Source organism: Polypterus senegalus, chromosome 3 (assembly GCF_016835505.1).
Source record: "Polypterus senegalus isolate Bchr_013 chromosome 3, ASM1683550v1, whole genome shotgun sequence".
Classification (NCBI taxonomy): Eukaryota; Metazoa; Chordata; class Cladistia; order Polypteriformes; family Polypteridae; genus Polypterus; species Polypterus senegalus.
In genome coordinates this window covers 298,070,326-298,094,780 of record NC_053156.1, presented here as the reverse complement: position 1 = coordinate 298,094,780, position 24,455 = coordinate 298,070,326, and the positions used below count along the sequence as shown (strand labels likewise).

Genomic DNA, 24,455 nt, shown 5'->3' with positions numbered 1-24,455 from the left:
GAGAATTGAAACTGAGTGTCATTATAAACAAAGCTGCATATCCTGTCTCTGACACGCCAACACTGAGAACTTTCATCCAATGATTTGTGGACTCTAAGCTATCGATTTCCCGACAGTGTTCAGAAGCCATTAAGAAGGCTAACAGAATGTTAGGTTATATAGCGGCTTGATGTGTGGAATACAAGTCACAGGAGGTTCTGCTCAGTCTTTATAACACACTGGTGAGGCCTCATCTGGAGTCCTGTGTGCAGTTTTGGTTTCCATGCTACAAAAAAAGACATAACAGCACAAGAAAAGGTCCAGAGAAGAGCGAACAGGCTGATTCAGGGCTATAGGGGATGAGTTATGAGGAAAGATTGAAAGAGCTGAGCCTTTACAGTTTAAGCAAAAGAAGATTAAGAGGAGACCTGACTGAAGCATTTTAAATTATGAAGGGAATTAATGCAGTGGATCGAAACGGTGACTTTAAAATCAGTTCATCAAGAACACGGGGACACAGTTGGAAACTTGTTTAGGGTAAATTTCCCACAAACATTAGGAAGTTTTTCTTTACACAAAGAACGATAGACACTTTGAATAAGTGACCAAGTAGTGTTGTGGACTATAAGACGTTAGGGACTTTCAAAAGTTGACCATGTTTTTTTAGAAGAATTAAGTGGATAGGACTGGTGAGCTTTGTTGGGCTGAATGACCTGATCATATAGTGACTTTCATATCTATGTGTCTTGTCTTGTCTAACCGATATTACCACTTATGGAAATAAAGTAGATAACCAAATTGACTTAACGCAGGAATGCATGGTAAAATTACATGTATGGATTTGCGAAATATCAACTGTATACTATTTACTAGTATGTGGGAAGAATTTGGGTAGCATAAAGGGTTAGGAACTTGCAGAAGAGGTAGATTTTTTAAAATTTGCTTTTGTAATGTTTAAACAATTTAGGCAGTGTCATCTGCAGGATGAAATGTGAAGTTCCCCACAATGCATCATCAATTTTGTATCTACTGTGCATTAACAAACATCCGGACTTGTTAGTTTAGTGTATTTTGTCTTGTGATTTAACTGTAGGTAGTACTGAGGGTTAATTTTAATTGAGAAGGAATTGGAAATTTATTTAATTGATTTCCCCATCCCTGCGGTATATTTTGATAAAAAAGCTTTTTGCTTTTAAATTTATTATGGCAGCTAGGATAACTCAACAGTTCTTATTTCTCAGGACATTGGTATGTTTATCTACAGGAAAAGCATTGTGACAGGGTCAAATTTCAGAAGGAACTTTCAACAGAATTACTCATTTTAATCATCCCTGAATGTGATTTGAGCACTTTCACTGTGACGTTTGTGTGAGTTTGGATGCAATAACAAATTTCTCAATCCGAATGAAACTTGGCACAGTTATTAGCATTGTGAAATGCTTGAAGCCTGTTGATTTCTTAGCAAAAGCACTCCCAAAAGGTTTTGCTTCACAGAAAAACTGATTGTTGCATTTTTTTTGTCAACATTGGTCTGCAATATTCTATTAATAAATTGCAGCTTTATATGGTGAAAGTCACGATGAATACCCCATATGTTTTCTTGTTGTCACTGTTATTTTGATGTACAAAACACACTGCCTGTAGTTGAGTAATAGATCAGCCGATATCAGCGGTATAAAAACTGGGTGATGCACGCTGGCTGCTGCACTCCTGACAAGCTTCATTTTTTTGAAAAATCCATTCAAATTTTGAAGATGGTTTTTAAATTGTCTCATGTAATTTTTAAATAAACATAACCGTGCAATCATTGCATTAAAGTAAGTCATGTAGTTGTACAGTTATAGTCGAATGCTGCAGTTCTCAGCCAGAGCCAGTCTGCAAAGTGTCTCTCTCTCTCTCTCTCAGGTCAAGTAGTATATGTGTACCAAATTTCAGGTCAATAGGTCAAACGGTTTGCGGTGATTTAAAATCCCGGACAGACAAATGAACAGCCACGGTAGCGTAGCGTATTTTTTATACAGTAATCCCTCCTCGATCGCGGGGGTTGCGTTCCAGAACCCCCTGCGATAGGTGAAAATCCGCAAAGTAGAAACCATATGTTTGTATGGTTATTTTTATATATTTTAAGCCCTTATAAACTCTCCCACACTGTTAACATTATTAGAGCCCTCTAGACATGAAATAACACCCTTACGTCAAAAAGTTTAAACTGTGCTCCATGACAAGACAGATGACAGTTCTTTCTCACAATTAAAAGAATGCAAACATATCTTCTCTTCAAAGGAGCGCCGTCAGGAGCAGAGAATGTCAGAGAGAGAGAGAGCGTGACAGAAAAGCAATCAAAAATCAATAGGGCTGTTGGGCTTTTAAGTATGCCGAAGCACCGCGATAAAGCAGCCGCAAAGAAGGGAGCAATGTGAAGGTAGTCTTTCAGCATTTTTTAAAGTAGCGTCCGTATCTTCTAGGCAAACAGCCTCAGTGCAAACAGCCCCTCTGCTCACACCCCCTCCGTCAGGCACAGAGAATGTCAGAGAGAGACCGAGAAAAGCAAACAATCCCGCTAGGGAAGCACATCATATATCATTGAGGAGTTTAATTTAATACCTAATACATGCTCTGATTGGGTAGCTTCTAAGCCATCCGCCAATAGCGTCCCTAGTATGAAATCAACTGGGCAAACAAACTGAGGAAGCACCTACTTTAAATTAAAAAACCCATTGTCCGCAGAAATCCGCGAACCTGCGAAAAGTCCGTGATATATATTTAGATATGCTTACATTTAAAATCCGCGATGGAGTGAAGCCGCGAAAGTCGAAGCGCGATATAGCGAGGGATCACTGTGTATATATATATATATATATATATTGTAAGAATGCTAGAGGGCGCTGTTGCCCTGTGAACCCAACAGACAGATGCGCAGACACAGGGTGAAAGCACAAAGAAGTTCTTTTAAATTATTCTTCTTTCTTTAAAATGCCTTTTAAGCACCACAGCCACCATACACAAATAAACCAACGACAAATAATACAATTTTCTCCTCCACACCTCCCAGCAAGCTCTGTCAACTACCTCCCAACTCCAGCTCGCCTTCTGGGTTCCAATCAGTCCTTTAAATAGTCTTTGACCCGGAAGTGCTTCTGTCCTTACAACCATGTGACTGGCTGGCACTTCCAAATCTAATAAAGAGCAGAGTGCTTTGGGGCTTCCGTCCTCGTGATTACCTCGTACTTCTGGGCCATACTGAAAGAATATTTCCCCAGGTCCTTTGACAGCTCCTCCTGGTGGCACCCACGGCCCCCAGCAGGGCTGTTTGTCCGAACTCCAAGTCCCATAGTGCCCTGCACTACAGGGAAGCTGCCATCTAGTGTCTTGGGGGAATCGGTGTCAGCAAGTAGCTGCCTTCTCCCATTCTTCTATTCCAGGGCCGTCCCGGCCGTCCATCACTATACATACATACATACATACATACAAGGGTGAGTCAAACCACCTGTTGGCAGCACTGTCTTATCACCACAAACCAGATGAGGTCCCTGTCTCCCCAGTCACTGCAGTGCATGTGTGAACGTGTTGCGTCGGATCATTTGTAACTCCAGTTCGAGAAACAGTGGCTGCCCCACTTGTGATTTGCATTAGCGGAGCAGTGTGCATGGGTAAATTTAACTTGAGTCACTTTCCAGAAAGGTAGCTCTAGTTGTACTCAAGTATGGTGGCTGGACACTTGATACAACATGGATTGCCACATTGGCAGTATCTGAAAGAGAGCTGATGACTTACAAGTGGAAATCCAAATAGAGCAGGTGTATCGAATGCTCTAACAAGACTTGTTACCCACAAGTGTGGATGATAGCAGAATTTTCAACAGCTGCCAGGTTATCTTACGCTAGGCTGTCACATTTCATCTGGAGACACATTCATCAGCTGCGCAGAAAAACATTCTTTTAGGAAGACCCCAAAGCTGGAAGCCCGTCTAACCATAGCTAAGAATTGTGCACTTGCAGGTTACTTGAACTGCACAAACAGCCAAGAATTATTGCACAATAGCGTGCCACTGCAGAGTTGAACACTGACAAATGAAATAGCGGTTCTACAAATAAAAATTTTTTCCAGACATGAAGTTAACAACCTTGCCAAAAAGCTAACTGCTGCTGTTTAGTGATGGGGACCTGCAGGCAAAATGGTTACACATGTTCAAGATAATGCACAAAACATTGTGGCTGCTAATTCACTTAACATGTTCAAATCAGGCCTCAGTTGGCAGGCAATGTGGTGTAGTGGTTCAAACCCTAAGCTTGCGGGTTCAAATTCTGCTACTTGACACTGTGTGGCCATGAGCGAGGCACTTAACTTGCCAGTGCTCCAGTTAGAAGAGCAACCAAGTAATGTAACCAAATGTATCTACTAAATGTAAATGTCATCATGGATAAAGGTGTCAGCCAAATGATAGTAAGAAGCCTTTTTTGATCATTCGCGGCAGTTACAGATTTAATATATTTCTTAATTGTGGCAAGAGGCTACCTGTGCATACAGTGGGTATAGAAAAGAACCCCCCCCCCTTGAAGTACTCCCATTTGTTTTGCTTTACAGCCTTAAATGAACACACACAAACCAATATTTTTTCCAGTTTTACTTACTCAATGCAATCAATAACATCCAAGTTAAAGACATCACAGCTACAGTTCAGAAGAATTTTAAAAAATCAAAAGCAAGAAATCCTGAAATGAATAAAGGACCCAACTCAATCAGGTGTCAGTGCCCACCATTTCCATGGTGGTTACAGGCTTCCCTCCACCTGTGATCAGTTGTAATGAGTGTGATTAGTGAAGCTGTTCCTGGTCCATTCATTCCCTTGCTTGATAGAGCAACCGACAGAAAACAACTGACTAGGGGTGGCCAGTCACTTTCAAAAGATCTCAGGGGTAGAGTTGTGGACGGACATAAGGCCGGAGATGGATACAGAAACATCTCAAAGGCTTTATCAATCCCAAGGAGCTCAGTAAAGTCCATCATAAAGACGTGGCAAGTATTTGGTACTAATAGGACCTTCCCTGGATACTCCAAACTGGATAGAAGAGCAAGGAGAAAACTGGCAAGAGAGGCTACCAAGAGGCCAATGGCCACTTTGAAGGAGTTACAGGATTTGATGGCAAAGAGTTGCCATTGTGTGCAGGTGACAACAATTTCACAAGCGCTCCACAATTGTGGCTTGTTCGGGAGGGTCGCAAGGAAAATGCCACATCTCAAGAAAGGCCACATTGAGGCTTGTTTGAGCTTTGCCACAATGCACCTTGAAGATTCTGATGCCAAGTGGAAAAAGGTCTTATGGTCAGATGAGACCAAAATCAAACTATTTGTCCTCAATACCAAACGGTACACCAATGCAACTCACCATCCATGACACACCATACCTACAGTAAAGCATATAGGTAACAGCATCCTGTTGTGGGGGTGTTTCTATGGTGCAGGGCCTGAGGCTATCGTTAGGGGAGAAGGAAAAATGGATGAGGCAAAATACTGTCAAATTGTGGAGGAAAACCTGCTACGCTCTGCCAGAAAGTTGAAGATGGGCAGAATGTTCACCTTTAAACACGACAACGACCCGAAGCACACAGCAAAAATGACCTCACAGTGGCTGAAGGAGAAAAAAAGTGAATGTCCTGGTGTGGCCAGTCAGAGCCCAGACCGAAATCACACTGAAAATCTGTGGAAAGATCTGAACTCTCACCATCCAATGTGACCGAACTTGAACAGTTCAACTGTAAAGAAGAGTGGGGGGCAAATATGACTAATCTAGGTGGGCAAAGCTGATAGAGAAGAATCCCAACAGGTTCAAGGCTGACATTAAAGCAAAAGGTGACTCAATAAAATTTTGACATTTATGATCCCTTTATTAATCTCAGTATGTCTTGCTTTTGATTTTTGATTATTTTTCTGAACTGTAGCTGTGATATCTTTCACTTGGATGTTAGAGGTTGCACTGAATAAGTAGAGCTGGGAAAAAGTATTTTTGTGTTTTTTCATTTAAGGCTGTAAAGCAAAAAAAAAAAGGGAATATTTCGAAGGGGGGATTCTTTTCTATACCAACTGTATCTGGAATATTGGTCCTGTGATAGAGGCTGTGCTTTGTCTCCCTACTGAAAATTAACAGATGACTGTCTTCCAGATATGTTGGAATGCACCTGTTTCTAAACAAAAATGGTTTTCAACAATGTAAAGCTACCGTTTTTAAAATATTTTTTCTTAACATTTAAAAAAAAAAAAAACCAAATCCTTACATAAATGAAAATCCTTCTCCTGGAAATTTACCCTTGGATTATTTTTTGTGCTGCTAAACAGGGTCCCTTCTTACTAACTGATCAAAGTCACTTTTCATTATGAACTATGATCACAATTTGTATCCCTAGTGCAATTACTCATCTTCTTTGTAATTTCATGAATGAAATATCATCCATCCATTATCCAACCTGCTATATCCTAACTACAGGGTCATGGGGGTCTGCTGGAGCCAATCCCAGCCAACACAGGGCGCAAGGCAAGAGATAAACCTTGGGCAAGGGCGCCAGCCCACCGCAGATTAAATATCATGGCAAAAATTATTTTAATGCTACATTATTGAGTTTTTTGTTTCTTCTTCCACCTGCTACAGACAAGGACAAATTTATTGGAACCCCTCCAAGGAAAAAGAAGAACCCATAATTGTCTATGAAATAACTTACAAAAGTAATTGCCACCCATTTGTGATCAAAAATGCTAATGCTAAGGAGATGCGGTCGGATTAGCTGCTGGCAAGCTGCTGCCTCTGGCGAGCTGCGTGTTCTGCTTGTCGCGCTGCGCGTCAGTCATTTAAAAGCCTGTACAACAACAACTGTCCTTTTGTCTCACTGCCTTGTCTCACGGGACGTTAAAATGTCTTCCAAGAAGATCTCGTCGCCTTCCAAGATTTTTTTTTTATTTTTTATAATAGATCAAAGAAGTATAAAATATCACATTGACACCAGTATTCAGACTCTTTACTCTCTAAGCCCATTTGCCAGTAATTCTAGTCTGGACTCTACTTGGATCTGACATGACAAGCTTCATACATCTGACCTTCTTCTCTTGTGACTCTCTCAGATAGAAGCCATTACTGGGCAGCTGTTCTCAGGTCTCTCCAGAAATGTTTGACTGGGTTCAAGTCTGGGCACTGGCTATACCTTTCAAGGACATTCACACTGCTGTGTTTCCTTTTGTTTGTGTTCAGGGTCATTGTCCTTTTGGATGGTGAAGCTTTGACTCTGAGGTATGTAGCACTCTGGAGTAGGTTTTCATTGAGGATATCTCTATAGTTTGCTCTTTTCAGTGTCCCAGACCATGCCATTGAAAAAACAACCCAATAGCTGCTGATGCCACCACTATGCTTTACTGTCAGAAAGTGCAGCTGATGAGCGATGGCCTAAGAAACTGGCAGTTTTCTTAGTAATAGTTGACTGCTTCTGTAAGTAACTCATGGTAATGTTAATGTGTTTTGTTTCATGCTTTTCCCACAGTTAAGAAAAGAGTATGGTAATAATGTAGTGCCTGCATTCCCTCCAAAGAAAATCTTTACTCTTACACCTGCAGAAGTCGAGCAGCGACGGGAACAACTGGAAAAGTACATGCAAGCTGGTGAGTCTATTTTAAATGAGGTGAAAAAGAAAATCTCTCCTTTGACTACACACTTGATGCTTACGAAAGCTGGCGAAGGAGATTTCGAGGGATCATTATAACAGATGTATTTGACTCTGGACAAAAGCCTCTGACTTGAGAATTTTCCACAACCAGTGCATACAGAAGTTTGAAGCTGTCCTTGTTTTCTTTGCAGATTGCTAGGATTATTGTGTAGTAGTTTCCCCAAAGTACATTTTTATAATGCAGATTTTGCACATACTTTGTTTGCTGTGCTTTTTCTTTCTGTTTCTTTTACAAATCACCACAAGCAGTAATCTCCGTAATTCTTGCTGTACTATGAATTAAACAAATCAAATCAATCTTTTCTACTTTGTTAAACACCAACATCTCATGGGAACCTGACAGCTGAACTTGGAAATGATCTACTATTTGGGGTCTTTGATCATTGAAGAATTCTTGCTGTTATTTAAACACACAACAAGCATAGATGAAACACAAACAAAAATTATTTTTCCCCTCTGAAGACTGGACTCCTTTGGTACTGTGTCTCTCCGGAAAATCCTTGGGTACCGTTGGTTTGACTTTGTGTTGCTCATGGAGTCCTGAATGAGGCATATTTACCTGCATTGTGAGGGAGCGTCAGTTACGGCACTATGGCCATGTGGCACGTTTCCCCGATGGTGATCCAGCTCGTAAGATCCTCATTGTTGGGGACCCGAGTGGCTGGACCAGGCCAAGGGGTTGCCCACATAACACCTGGCTGCGGCAGATAGAGGGTCATTTCCGGAGGGTAGGACTGGACCACGTGTCTGCCTGGGGGGTTGCCAACTGGGATCCCGAGCTGTTGCGTCGTATAGTGTGTGCGGCAAAGCGCTGTACCAGTGCATGCTTACCGACTTGACTTGTTGTGCTGTATAGGATACTGATTATCGCCGACCCCCATCCACATTGTGCATGTGGCGACAGTTCCTTTTTAATGTTAATCAGATTCTCCTTGGACAAACCACAAAGTGATTGTTCTAAGTAAAAGTAATGATTTTCCTTAGAAATATGAACACCGAATCAAATTTTTCTTTAATGAATGTTTTTGCTTGATTCTCTTTTGTTGGTACTGAAGTGGATTGTAGACGTAGTATTCTGTACAGTGACAAGGAACAAGCAGTACATTACTTATGGTTTTTTTTTTTTTGTTCTTTTTTGCAGTACGCCAAGACCCCATAGTTGGAAACAGTGAAGTGTTCAACAGCTTTCTCAGAAAAGCACAACAGGTATGTACATTAGCAAGGACCAACCTCTAAGGAAAAAGAATAGGTTTTTCATGATTGGGGCCAACCATGAAAGGTGCTAAAATAAGTACACTTATTGATTTTTATAGTATGCTATGCTATATATATTTTGTGTATTGTATTTCTGTCCGTTTTATATTTTAGAAATGTTTAGATAGTATTCTGTAACTGGCAGGCAGGCACAAATTACCTCATTGGTCGTTAATATTCATTCATAAGGTAGTTTTCCAATAGTGTTAAATTTTGGAAGCTGATAAAATTCTGAGGTGTATGCAAAATGGACATAAGCAAGAACTCCGGGAAAATAAATATAAATTAATAGATTGTACGTACAGTGGCATGCATAAGTATTCAATCCCCTTGAAAGTTGTTGTTTTCTTCCTGACAAAAGACTTATACAAATAATTATCCATTCAGTATTTTTATTGTGAAGTCTTATACTGTAAAAATACATTTCCAAAGTCAAAATTGACCATTCTCCTGCTGTGTGAGCTCCAAGTTTTTTTTATTTTATTTTTCTGAGTGCTAAGCAGCTGCTTAGAGGAGCTTTTTTTAATTCCTTTTGGAAGTGTGCTCTGTAACACAGATAACAGGGTATAAGATGGGGCACCGTTTGATACAAAGCAAAGACTCCCAAGTAAAAAGTAGAGAATTCCAGTACCTCTGAGTTGTATTTGCTTATGCTGGTTGGTACAATATTATATGAATTAATTCATTCTGTTAATACTATAGTTTCATAATATAGATTTGTCTCGGGCGGCACAGTGGCATAGTGGTAACGCTGCTGCCTCACATTGAGGAGACCCAGGTTCGCTTCCCAGGTCCTCCCTGCGTGGACTTTGCATGTTCTCCCTGTGTCTGCATGGGTTTCCTCCCACAGTCCAAAGACATACAGGTTAGGTGTATTGGTGATTCTAAATTGTTCCTAGTGTGGGCTTGGTGTGTGTGTGTGTGCCCTGCGGTGGGCTGGCGCCCTGCCTGGGGTTTGTTTCCTGCCTTGCGCCCTGTGTTGGCTGGGATGGTCTCCAGCAGACCCCCGTGACCCTGTAGTTACGATATAGCAGGTTGGATAATGGATGGATAGATTAGATTTGTCTCTCTATTATAAAAAAAAAAAAAAAATCTTGGACGGTTTGAAGGAGATGAGACATGATTTTCTCAGAGAGACACTTTCACGTCCCGTGAGATGGGTCTTTGTGCCAAGAGATTTAACCACGCCCGAGGCCGGTAATAAAACAGAGTAGATGACAAAGTAGAACATCGTAAAGAATTCAGAAACATTGGCACGATACACATGCAGAGCAGGTTAGAGATCATGGAAGTACGAAAATTCAGAAGTCTATAAAAAAGGATAGTAAAGATCGCATTAGTGCAAACAAACAGAAATTATTACTTGGTGAAGTAACGGAACAGCAAAAAGAGATTGAATATATTGTTCGGATTTAAACTTTAAGTCGGAGACTTGTAGAAAGTAGAATTTGTGTTGCCCTCAGAAACAAAAACAATTTCTGTTTCTTCCCAATGAAGAGGTGTATCTGTGAGAATTAAAAGATTTGTTGTTTGGTGAAAGTGAAATCCCGCAAGAGAAATCATTTCTCATTTTTGTGAATGCTGTTGTCAGACATATTTCTTGTAGAGAGAGAAAGAAACGATATTCACTCACAGGCAGTTATGCGTTGCGTTGCCACGATGTAATTCCAAACACAGAATCAAAATTCAATGCGATATTGATGAAAAGGTAAAATCGAAAAGAGATTAAATATATGGACATCGGTGATATGACAGAAGTGTGCAGCACGAGATGCAGATCGAGATGTAGCAAGCTGATCGAGCAAAGAGGAGGTAAAAAAAAAAAAACTGTTTCCCATTGTGTCACCATTTAAGAGGGGGTTTCGGAGGAGTAACCACATCTCGTTGGGGTGCATTCAGTCCCCTTCTATATAACGCGAGTGGCAGAGACACTAAGTAGCTGGTTCGTAGTACATGCCAGAGGGCGGAATGGGGGTTGGCAAGCAAAGCAAGCAGGGGGCAAAGTTTTGTAAATAAATACTATCTGCTAAATTAGTCTACAATATATCATTTTTAAAGTACTTATTCTGTTATCTGTCTTTTCCCCCATCTGTAACAACCTCAGTCCCGACCCCTGATGGATAATCGAGGCTTTACTGTACCACAATTTTAAAGCTTCTGTAAATGTTAGTATTTATGTATTTTACAGTATATTCTATTACAGAAAAAGAGAAAATACACTGCAGAGCAATTTTTTTTTTTTGAAAAGTCTTCTTGAAAAGTTTTTGCTAATTGCACAAATATAGTTTTGGTTTTACTGGATCACGTAGGAACTCGGAGAAACAGACATTTATATGTTTACTGACAATAACGTATTTAGTCACGATTATGTTTCGCATAAGCTATTAAATTGAACGGAATTAAAAGTGTCCTGATTTTCTTTTGTAATCAATGCCTGGTGCATCACGTTGCAGTGTCCAACAGTAGTCAGTGACAGATTCCAGTTGCCCTGGTATCGTCTCTCCATCGTAGCAATGTCCTGATGAAACCTTTCACTGTGTTCATCACTGACAGACCGAGATTTGCGGGGAAGAAGTCCAAGTGTGAGTGGAGGAAATGAATCTTGAGTGACATGTTGCACTTCATTGTCTTCTAAGCTTTGAGAAGTTTGTCTACCAGCTGAATGTAGTTTGGGGCTCTGTAATTGCCCAGAAAACTGTCAACAACGTCTTTGAAGGCTTTCCCGGCAATTTTTTTCTGGCCCAACTATCAAACCTTCAAACCACTTGTCACTCATAACATGTCTGATCTGGGGGCCAACAAAAATGCCCTCTTTGATCTTGGCGTCACTGTCTTAAATAACGAAAACCTTCGCCTTCCTTGTTCAGTGCTTTCATGAAATTCTTCATGAGTCCCAGTTTTATGTGAAGAGGAGGCAGAAATATCTTTGCCGGGTGGCACATGAATCGCTTGTCAACATTTTTGTGTCCTGGAACTAACTTTTTATGGAGTGGACAGCTCTGTCTAGAATAATGTGTTGCTTTGGCACGGCTGTCCCATTCACAGATGACACAACAGTACTCTATAGCCGAGCTGCAGTCCTAGTAACAGAGCAACAACTTTAAGATCTCCACAGATATTCCAGTTGTACCTGCTGTACTGGACGTGCTTCAGTAACCGTTCCATATTCTCATATATTTCTTTTATGTGTGTTGCATAGCCAACAGGTACTGAAGGATAAACATTACCATTGTGTAGCAGAACAGCTTTCAGGCTTAACATTGATGAATCAATGAAGAGACGCCACTTTTCTGGGTTGTGATCACAACCCAAGGCCAAGAACAATCCTTCAATGTCACAACAGAAACAGAGACTGTCGACTTGTGCAAAAAATGTGGTTATATCATGATGTCAACCTTGAAACACAGACATGTTCGTACCTGGTGACAGCAAACACCATTCCTGCAGTCTCAAACCCAGCAGCTCTGCTTTTGCTTTTGACAGACCCAAATCTCTGACCAATTCGCTCAATTCGGACTGTGTCATCAGATGTGGATCGCCTGATGAGCACGGTTCAAAATCCGGGTCACTGTCACTGTCCGTACCCTGCATTGCAGTTTCTTCATCTGGTTCGTCTAAGGTCCAATCCTCTGCTGGTTTCAGATTTGGAAGACTGTCGTCATGGGCACGGGTCTCATGGCTGAAGGCAGATTAGGATATTCAATTGACTTCTTGTTTTTGGCAGAGAAACCAGACACATTAGTCAAGCAAAAGTAACAGTCCGTCACATGGTCTTTCTGTTCTCGCTATATCATCGGAACAGCAAACGGCGTCGTCTTTTGAGTGCCTTTGAGTCAGGCTCTCAGACTGACAGCACATGTCGCACAGCAAATGTGAGGCGCCCATTCCTTGTCTTGATCACCAGTTTTACAGCCGAAATACAGATGATAAGCTTTCTTCACAAGAGCAGTCATCCAACGTCTCTGAGGCGCAAGTGTATATTCGCCACAGATATAGCAGAATGTATCACGGCTGTTACGACATTGACGAGACATATCGCCCGACACCAAAACATCTATAGCATCAAGCTTACTTACTGTTATATCGCTACAGATACTATACTATACTGATACTATACATACACACTGATTATCTATATTAACCAAATGAGCAGGATCGCTGTATGCAAGCCACCTTTATATCATGCTGGGACAGCGCCAAGCTCGTTCAGACTGGCCCAGGATGTCAAATTCCACAGAACAGCTTCCAACTTGGCCTGATTCCATGGCTGGACATGCCAAGGCTGCACAAACCATTGTTGAGAAGTCACTTACAGGAGCGAAAATGTTGGGAAACAAATATAAGAAAAAATCATGACAAAACTGAAGATTTTTCTGAAACGGTACCTGAAGAAACGCCCAACTGTGTTCAAGAAGCAAAATCTTTATATATAATATAATATATAATAATTATAATATAATATATACTTTGTATAATAAATATATTGTTCACCTGAATAATGGATGTAGTTTTAATTAAATAGATGGGATTTCTGTTTTTGCTATGGCTTTAAGTAAGTATCAAGTATCACGAAAGTTACTGATACTAATATTGGTATCCAATACAGAAATTTTTTCATCACGTCTTCTCTATCTTGCTGTATCATTTAAATAACTCTGTGGCAACCATTCATTTTTGTTTCATGTTCAAATGCAGTGTCTTCCCTTTTTCACAGCATGTTTTAAATTTGTTAGTCAAATCACTGTCATTCTGGTTGACCCTAAGGAGAGTCTTTTCCTGACTTGAAGTTTTAAATATTCTTCATAATGACCTTATGATGATGACTAGTCATCATCCTTTTTCCTCACTCTTTTCCTGGCGAGAGTCATGGTAGCCTCACTGTTTTAAATTAATAAAAATGCCACTCAAGATGTAAACCCCCCAGTGTGTACTGAGACTGGACGTGCTCTTTGAGTCTCCCTGTGTGAAGTGCCCAAAGAATGTTCTAATTACAAGGCCCAAACAATCTCAACTGACCCCTCTAAATCCAGAGAAACAATGGTTCTATTCCAAGCTGCTCACCTTATCATGGACAGTGAGTCCACCAAACCCTACCCAAGGCCATCATTTTTATAATCTTTTTTTTGTGGATCTCAAGACAGGTATTAGCATAAAGCCCAAAATAAATTAATTTAAATTAAAAAAAGAAAATTTGATGTCATAGAAAAAACTTTTCCCTGTCTTCAAAGAAAGTGGTTATGGAGTCCAGATGAGAATGCAGAACAATTCTTTATTTGCATAAATGTCTCCGTGCATGTAGTCAACAATCAATAAAACATTCATCTCCTTTTTTTTTCTAATTATATCACATTATCTAATACATCACGGGAGTTACATTCAGTCTTTTTTTTCTTATTTTTAATAATTCATTCTGTCATACCGTCATATATATATATATATATATATGAGAAGGAGGAGAGAAGCTAATCCATGAAGTCAGTAGACAGATTGGGTGACCATGGGGGATCAAAAGGTTGCTGGAAAGGGGTGTGTGGCCCTCCTGATATCTCTGAAAAAGGATGAAGGTCCAAGTCTTTAGAGTCCTGATGCATCCTGTCTTTCTATATGGTTGCGATACATGGACGCTATCCAGTGACCTAAGACAAAGACTGGACTTTTTGGTACTGTGTCTCTCCGGAAATTCTGTTTGTTTGACTTTTGTATCGAACGAGTGGTTGCTCATGTTGTCCCGAATGAGGCACATTACCTGCATTGTGAGGGAGCGTCAGTTACGGCACTACGGCCATGGAGCTCATTTCACGAAGGGTGATCCAGCTCGCAGGATCCTCATTGTTAAGGACACAAGTGGCTGGACCAGGCCAAGGGGTCGCCCACATAACACCTGGCTGTGGCAGATAGAGGGTAATTTCCGGAGGGTGGGACTGGACTGCGTGTCTGCCTGGAAGGGTTGCCAGCTGGGATCCCGAGCTGTTTCATCGTGTGGTGGGTGTGGCATTGCACTGTACCAGTGCATGCTCCCCAACTTGACTTGACTAGAAGAGAGAAGGGATGCCAGCTTTTAGTAGTCTGTGTGCCCTTGAACTCACATTCACACCATCTTCAAAAACAATCCGATCATCCCTTCTCTTATCGTTAATTTATCTATTTGAACAAATTTATCAGTTCTGAGGTCTCGAGATAGATAGATACTTTATTAATCCCAAGGGGAAATTCACATACTCCAGCAGCAGCATTCTGATAAAGAACAATATTAAATTAAAGAATGATAACAATGAAGGTATAACAGACAGACAATAATTTTGTATAATATTAACATTTACCCCCCCCGGGTGGAATTGAAGAGTCGCATAGTTTGGGGGAGCAACGATCTCCTCAGTCTGTCAGTGGAGCAGGACGGTGACAGCAGTCTGTCGCTGAAGCAGCTTCTCTGTCTGGAGATGATCCTGTTCAGTGGATTCTCCATGATTGACAGGAGTCTGCTCAGTGCCCGTCGCTCTGCCACTGATGTCAAACTGTCCAGCTCTGTGTCTACAATAGAGCCTGCCTTCCTCACCAGTTTGTCCAGGCGTGAAGTCAAGTCTGATAAATTAGGCCCCTTCAAACCTTATACAGCTGGAGCAGTTTGCTCAGGACTCGTGGGCCAAACAACCTGTGGAAGAAGTCTCATGGAGAGCTCCAAGAATTGCAGGTTGTGCAACAAAATATAAGGTTATGGGTCCCATCATTTTTGTCCATGCCATTTTCATTTGTAATATTTGAAAAATGTTTGTTTTAGAATCCGTTTCTTTACTGGTGTTTATATAGAACTCCAGTTTCTGTATTACATCCTTGCCTTAAGAAAGAGCCAGAGATGCCTTGAAAGCTTGCATATTGCAGTGTATTCAGCCAATAAAAGTTGTCAGTTTGCTTCACTTCTCATTGCATTCTTAAATGGATTACACAGTACAGCACAACACTCTGCTACTACAGTTTATCATCAATAAACATTCAATAAATCTTCGCAACTCTGCATGTATGAAATATTTTGTGGGTTTATATTTTATTTTAGCTGTTTACGAAGTACAGACAAATGGAGGCAATCATTTTCATTTCAAGTCTACAGCCTTCTTGCCAAGTCAAAGCTGCCTTATTATATGCTTTGCAGTGGTTTGTCAAGATAAGGAGAGGGATCCCTAGGTACAGTATATGAGTGTATTAGTAAAGATATGGTATAATAAAAAAACTACTCGTAATTGTAATATGTAGTTGTCATTGTTTTGAAGGGTTCAAATGTTTAACGGTTCTTGTAGTAAAAGCAGAACTCTTTCTGAGTAGTCTTAATTTGGAATGTGTCTTTGTTCCTTGGCTTTCCTTACCCGTTGCTTAGCCAAAACCAGAAGTATACCCTCAAGAATAAAGTTTACTTTCCCCTCTCGCATTAAATCTGTGTTGAATAAAAATGTATTTTAATATAATTTGTCTGCTGCTATTTAATGTTTCACGCCAGTTTTCCCAGTGAGACCGCTTGTCTGAATTGAAACTTTTGTGAAGTAATGGAATTGTAGTGAGCTTTTGCAAACATTTGAGTATTTATGCAAGTTATTGCAAGATGAAGGCCGCATAGTGGTATGAATATAAAAACAGGATTGTGACTAAGGAGCAACATGTCACTAATGTGTCAAATTATTATAAAAGACGGTGTGTTTAGCTGGAATTATTGCAACTAACATGCACAGCTTAAGTGTTGCATTACGAGGTTACCAAATGAGTCCTTACACGTCTGTCACGATTCTTCTGTAAACTGTGTGTAGCATGTAAGAGTCGCAAGAAGAGTGGGTGGCACATTCTGCAAAATATATACAGTTACAACATTTATGGTGTTTGTGTATTTTTAAAGCTGTTTAGCGCACATACAGTTTAATGCATACAAAGTGCTTGGTGAAGTATGTGAATGGGCAAGTGTGAGGTAAAAGCATCATCTAAAAGGTAATGAAGAGGTGTAGAGAAAATTAGCAATGAACAGTGCCCTCCATAATGTTTGGGACACATTTGTATTTGATTTGCCCCTCTGCTCCACAGTTTAAAATAACAAATCAAACAATTTAGATGTGGTTAAAGTACACACTGTAGACTTTACATTTCAGTCCCCCAATTTCAGGGCACAATGTTTGGGACATTTGGTGTCACAGGTGTGGGTGTGATTCCTGAAGTGTGCTCCATGGTTTTATAATATACCTTGGCCTGCTTCTATCTTTTGGAGTCTATCATTGCCTTTGTTTAACAGGAGGACAAGAGCTGTGCCAGTGAAAGTCAAAGAAACCATCATGAGGCTGAAAAACGAATAAAAAGAGTAAAATCCTTCGGAGGACCTAAATCAACTGTCTGGAATATCGTGATGAAGATAGAACCCAATGGTGAGCTCAGTAATCACAAAGGCACTTGTAGGCCAAGGAAGACCTCCATTGCTGACAACAGAAGAATCCTTACTATGATAAAGAAAAAGCCCCAAACGCCTGTCCGACAGATCAGAAACAGCCTGCAGTGGGCCGATGTGTGTATGTATGTCTGAGACGACTATCCTCAGACAACTTCGGGGGCAGCAATACAGAGGCCACACTGCAAGATGCAAACCACAAAAACAGGATGGCCAGATTATAGTGTGCAAAAAGGGACTTGAAAGAGCCTGAAGAATTCTGGGAAAAGGTCTTGTGGACAGACGAGATAAAGATGAACCTGCATCAGAGGGATGGCAAGAACAAGTTGTGGAGAAGACAAGGAACTGCCCAAGGTCTTAAGCATACCACCTCATCTGTTAAACGTGGTGAAGGTGTTGGGCATGTATGGCTGCCACAGGTCCTGGCAAATTTTTCTTCATTTATGATGGAACTGCTGACAGCAGCTGCACAATAAATTCAGGGGTGTATAGAAACATCTGATCTGTTCAGGTTCCAGTAAATGCCTTCAAACCCATTGGACAGCACTTCATCCTACAAACATACTGCTATGGCAACACAGGAGCTTTTCTAAACTATAAAATGGAAAATTCTTGAATGGCCAAGCCAGTCACCTGATTTCAGTCCATTTGGGCAGGCCTTCCATGTGCTGAAGAAAAAACGTAAGGGAATAAGCCCTCGAAAACAATGAAGAGCAGAAGATGGCTACATGAGAGGTTCAGCAAAGCATCACCAGAGAAGATCCTCAGCATCTGGTGATATCTATGAATCGGAGACTTGAAGCAGTCATTGCATGGAAAGGATATTCAACAAAGTCCTAAATATGGCAGCTTTAATAGTCCTGCCATTGCTGTGTCCCAAACATCATGGAGCACTGAAATGAGGGAAAAGTGTTGTGTGAATGAAATGTATGCAAATCCCCTTAAATGAAAGTCTGTAAGGTGTGCTTTAATTTCATCTGAATTGTTTGTTTGATTTGTAATTTTAATCGGTGGAGCCGAGGGTAAAATCAAGGGAAACTATGTCTTTGTCCTAAACATTATGGAGGGCACTATAGTACACAATAAAGTTACAGCCAACGACCTGTTTGGACTTGGCATTTTGTTGCTGACATTCAAGAGAGCTTAACCAGTAGCCCTGAGAATATTACCAGCAGAATTGGGGATACAATCATCTGGATATTCCTGCGTGTTAATTTATTTTTGCTAACAGTGTTTTGATATGAAGACAGTCATCTGCTGTAGACAACTGCTCTGTGACATTTTAAATATACCCCTTTATATTAAGCCAACTTCCTGTGCTTGATGTTTTTTTTTTTTTTTTTTTTTTGTAGCTGAAAACCAGGCGGTTTCATTGTTCTGAAGACCCCCCCTTTTTAGTGCCTTGTTATAATATTGACAGCAACTAATAATTTCATATTTTAGTAAAAGAACAAATAATATTTTCTCTTTTGTTAAAGTGAATTTGTTTAATCAAAATCTGAATGTGCAGAAGTCTGAAAAACTAAAATGGGCCAACTGTAAAAAAAAAAGATTATGCCTACTCGCTAACAGAAATAACATCTTGGAAGGAAATGTTCTGAAATATCTGCCAATTCTGTGTAATACAGGATGTTAGTAGATTGTTATCAATTGCTTTAAGCACCATGCCTCGATTAGCATTACTTGTCCTTTCTATTAATGACTATTTACTGTTGTATGTGTTCTTCGAGAGCCTAACGAGTACAGCATAATTTTGAAATAGTTGTTTTGGAATAAAAACAGTCAAAAGTAATACATCATCAACCAACAGTGGATTCAGAAAATATTCAGACCCTTTCACTTTCTACATACTTACAGTCATATGAAAAAGTTTGGGAACCCCTCTCAGCCTGCTTAATAATTGACTCTCCTTTCAGCAAAAAAGAATCCAGTGGTATGCCTTTCATTTCCTACTTTCTGAGTACTGCGGTGTTTTCTGAACAAAAAATTTTAGTGACACAGTATTTAGTTGTATTAAATTGAATCAAATGAGAAAAACTGGCGTGGAAAAATGTGGGTCCCCTTGTAATTTTGCTGATTTGAATGCCTGTCACTGCTCAATGCTGATTTCTTGGTTGGATGAGCTCGTTAAGCCTTCATAGACAGGAGTGTCCAATCATGAGTGGTAAAAGGTATTTAAGGTGGTCAATTGCAAGTTGTGCTTCCTTCCCTTTGACTCTCCTCTGAAGAGTGACAGACAGCATGGGATCCTCAAAGCAACTCTCAAAAGATCTGAAAACAAAGATTGTTCAGTATCATGGTTTAGGGGAAGGCTACAAAAAGCGACCTCAGAGGTTTAAACTGTCAGTTTCAACTTTAAGGATTGTAATCAGGAAATGGAAGGCCACAGGCACAGTTGCTGTTAAACCAACTCAGATCTGGCAGGCCAAGAAAAATACAGGAGCGACATATGCAGAAGCAGGATTATGAGAATGGTTACAGACAACCCACAGATCACCTCCAAAGACCTACAAGAACATCTCGCTGCAGATGGTGTATCTGTACATCGTTCTACAATTCAGCGCAATTTGCCCAAGGAACATCTGTATGGCAGGGTGATGAGAAAGAAGCCCTTTCTGCACTCACCCCACAAACAGAGTTGCTTGTTGTATCTCAATGCTCATTTAGACAAGCCAGTTTCATTTGGGAACAAAGTGCTTTGGACTGATAAGACAAACATTGAGTTATTTGGTCAGAACAAAAAGCGCTTTGCATGTCAGAAGAACAACACCGCATTCCAAGAAAAACACCTGCTACCTCCTGTCAAATGTGGTGGAGGTTCCATCATGCTGTGGGGCTGTGTGGCTAGTTCAGGGACTGGGGCCCTTGTTAAAGTCGAGGGTTGGATGAATTCAACCCAATATCAACATATTCTTCAGGATAATGTTCAAGTGTCAGTCACAAAGTTGAAGTTACACAGGGGTTGGATATTCCAACAAGACAATGACCCAAAACACAGTTGGAAATTTACAAAGGCATTCATGCAGAGGGAGAAGTACAATGTTCTGGAATGGCCATCACAGTCCCCTGACTTGAATATCATTGAAAATCTATGGGATGATTTGAAGCAGGCTGTCCATGAAATTGAACTGAACTGGAGAGATTTTGTGTGGAAGAATGGTCAACAATACCTCCATCTAGAATCCAGAAAATCACCAAAGGCTATAGGAGGACAGCGTCTAGACGCTGTTATATTTGCAAAAGGACGCTCAACTAAGTATTGATATCATACAGTATCTCTGTTGCGGTGCCCACATTTATGCTCTGTCTAATTTTGTTATTAGGCATATTGCATATTTTCTCTTAATCCAATAAACTTAATGTCACTGCTGAAATACTCCTGTTTCCAAAAGGCATGTCGTATATTAAAGGAAGTTGCTACTTTGAAAGGTCGGCCAATGATAAACAAAAATCCAAAGAATTAAGAGGGGTTCCCAAACTTTTTCATATGAATGTAATTATGCTGTAGATTTCATTTTAAATGCCCCTTAGTCTACACTCAGTAACCCATAAGGGCAAAGTAAAAACATATTTTCAGAAAGGTTTAGAATTCGAGCAGAGTGGTGGCTCCTCTGGCTTAAGGATGGTAACTGGAATGTTGCCGGTTCGAATCCCGGCAGTGCCACTCTGTTGAGCCCTTGAACACAATGCCCTTAACCTGCAGCATCAGCTGTACTCTGACCCCAGACTTTGCGTTCCCCCTCTGTGCACCTCTGCAGAGTAAGTTGGGATATGTAAGAAATGACGAATTCCTGATGCAGGAAATTGTACATGGCAAATAAAGTAATTACAGTGGACCCATGACTTACAAACTCAATTCGTTAGCGAGGGCTGGTTGTAACTCAAATTGGCTGTAAGTCGAGACTATTTTTCCCGTAAGAAATAATGGAAATGCCCATAATGCGTTCCGAACCTCCCACAGAAACACTTACTTAACCTTTTAATAAAAAACAAGGGTTGTATAATGTGCATTATGTACCAAAAACACCAATAATTTTTCTAATGTACTAACCAAAAAGTTATAAAAAGTGCCTAGCTTACCAGAAACAACAATTTCATACTGTCCTCACCATTTAAGTTGACATCTTTGGCTTGCAGGAATGGAGGAGGAGGAGAATGAAATGGAAAGTGGTTATTGTTTGGAAGGAGAGGGCCCTTCCATTAGAACATCAGGACTCTGGCTCAATGGTGTCCTTTCTATCCTTGGGAGAGGCTGTAGCCCATTAGGACCTGCTTCTGGCTCACTAGGTTTTAACCTTTTCGGAAATAAAAACTGGTCTAAGGTTGTCTGTTTCTGTCTTTTCTTCAGCACAGTTCTGCAGTATGACATGACATTGTCATTAAGCAAGTTAATGCAATGATTAGCTTTTTTTGCTCTACATATTAGCGAGATCGGTCACATGAACGCTACTCTCATATTTCCACACAGTTTCCTTCTTTGTTTCAATTGTGATCGCTTTCTTTACCTTCGTTAGCTTCTCTTCCTTAGCTTCTTTTCTAGGTTTTTTGGGGCCATTTTGATAGCAATTATCGAAATAAATTATATAAATCACTGCACTGACCGAAATTACGTCCACAAACACACACATCTGGGCTCCGACTGACGCCTACGAACGCTCACAACTCATTGTTTACAATTGCACAAGCAGATACGCGTGACCGCATTCAGGTCGTAACTCAAGACGTTGGTTGTAATTCAAAAGAAAAATTTTGGTCTTAAACCAAGTTGTTCACATGTCAGGCCAGTCATATATCGAGGGTCGACTGTAATTAGTTTATTTAAAATAATACATTGAAATCTATCACTCCTAGAAGTATTCTTTGCTGTGGCACTCCAAATTGTGTTCAGATGCATCATGTTTACTTTAATTCACCTTGAGATGGATAGATAGATATGAAAGGCACTATGTTATAGATATATACATAGAACAAACAAACTTTATTTGTCCATAGGGGGGAATTTGACTTTTTACAGAAGTTTTTTAAATAAGTAAATGAATAGGTAGATAGCTAAGTAAATACATAAATAAATATACACATACTTAGGTCTGAACACACACCAGAATTACTATAAAGCACAAAAATTTAAAAGAAAACTTCTGATGTGGCAGTCCATGTACCAGTAAGGTGCTATACAGGTGTATTGTTATTAATATAAAAGGATCCTTTATTTTGTTCTTGACACATTTCTGCTGAAAGTGCTAGTGTGTCAGAGTGAGGATCTGCAGCGTTGTTCATAACGACACTCAGTTTTGTTTTACTTTTGTCCTTTGCTACAACCTCCAGGTGATCCGGACTGCATCCCCTAACTGAGTTTGTCCTTTTAATTAGCTTGTTGATTCGGTGGGCCTCTCTTGAAGTGATGCTACCAGCCCAACATACCAAACTGGCCAACACAGAGTTTTTGAAATTGTGAAGGATGTCAATTCCCACATTAAAGGAATGCACTCTCCTAAGGTTAAAGAGCCTGCTCTGCCCTTTCTTGCCTAGTTCCTCTGTGTCCCGAGACCAGTCCAACCTTTCATTAATGTGAAAACCCAAGTACTTGCAAGGAGTGGACAACTTTAACATCCAGTCCCTGAATTGTGACTGGATATAGAGGCTGTTTGGTGCTGCGAAAGTTAATAACCGGTTCATTTGTTTTGCTGATGTTAAGTTGTGATGTGTCTTGGACTTGACTGGAGTGCATTTGTGGCAAATTGAAACTGATTGGGCATCGCATAAAAAGTTACACATGTAGGACTGTCCACCCATGGGTACAATGCTCACTGCATGCCAGAACAAAATACAAGCAATGAAGTCCAATGACCTCTGGAGACCTTTGGTTCCAAATTGTGGTGAGCTATAGATCATGATGAGGGTATAAAGCCATTTCTAAAGCTTCAAATGTTCAGTGGATCATTGTGGCCCTCTATAATTGTGAAATGGGAGACATTTGGAGCCACCAGGACTGTTCCTACAAAGCTGACCATTCAGCCAAACTTGCTAACTAGGCAAGAAGGGAGGTGACCAAGAAACCAATGGTCACTTCCAACATGAGCTTCAGAAGTCCTCTACTGAGATGGTAGAAACTGACGGAAGTGTGAACGTCTCTGTAGCTCTCCATCAATAAGATGTTTATGGTAAAGTGGCTTGATAGAAGGCACTGTTGACTAAAAGGCATATGAGAGTTTAAAGGACTCGTGAGATCTGAAGAAAAAGATTATCTGGTCTGATGAAGCAAAATTGAACTCTTTGGGCAGAAATCGAAGTGCTGTGTCTGGTTAAGATGAGTTACTGCTCATCACCTGCCTAATACCAACCCTTCAGTGAAGCATGATGATGGAAGCATAATGCTATGGAGGTGCTTCTCAGCGGCAGTGACAAGGAGACTGGTCAGAACTGAGGACGGAATGACTTGAGTCCTTGAAAGAAAATCTGCTGCAGAGTGCACATAGTTTAAGGGCTGCTCAATGGTTTACCTTTCACCACTACAGTAATCCCTCCTCGATTGCGGGGGTTGCGTTCCAGAACCCCCCGCGATAGATGAAAATCCACGAAGTAGAATCCATATGTTTGTATGGTTATTTTTATATATTTTAAGCCCTTATAAGCTCTCCCACACTGTTAACATTATTAGAGCCCTCTAGACATGAAATAACACCCTTTAGTCAAAAGTTTAAACTGTGCTCCATGACAAGACAGAGATGACAGTTATTTCTCACAATTAACAGAATGCAAACATATCTTCTCTTCAAAGGAGCGCCGTCAGGAGCAGAGAATGTCAGAGGGAGAGAGCGAGAGAAAAGCAAACAATCAAAAAATCAATACGTGCTGTTGGGCTTTTAAGTATGCGCACCGCGATAAAGCAGCCTCAAGGAAGGGAGCAATGTGAAGGTAGTCTTTCAGCATTTTTAGACTAACGTCCGTATCTTCTAGGCAAACGGCCTCTGTGCAAACAGCCCCTCTGCTCACACCCCCTCTGTCAGGAGCAGAGAACGTCAGAGAGAGACCGAGAAAAGCAAATAATCAAGCACCGCTCGGGAAGCATATCGCATATCATTGAGGAGTTTTATTTAATATGT

General features: G+C 40.5%; 1 protein-coding gene across 3 annotated transcripts in view; it reads left to right on the top strand.

Annotated features, from left to right (window-relative positions):
- Window positions 1-24,455, top strand: part of snx17 (sorting nexin 17) — a 217,622-nt gene that overhangs the window by 111,684 nt on the left and 81,483 nt on the right. For all 3 annotated transcript variants that reach the window (XM_039749489.1, XM_039749487.1, XM_039749486.1), the window contains exons 3-4: window positions 7,503-7,620; window positions 8,827-8,891. In XM_039749489.1, coding sequence (XP_039605423.1) covers window positions 7,503-7,620; window positions 8,827-8,891 — 183 coding nt within the window. The remainder of the gene's footprint in view (window positions 1-7,502; window positions 7,621-8,826; window positions 8,892-24,455) is intronic.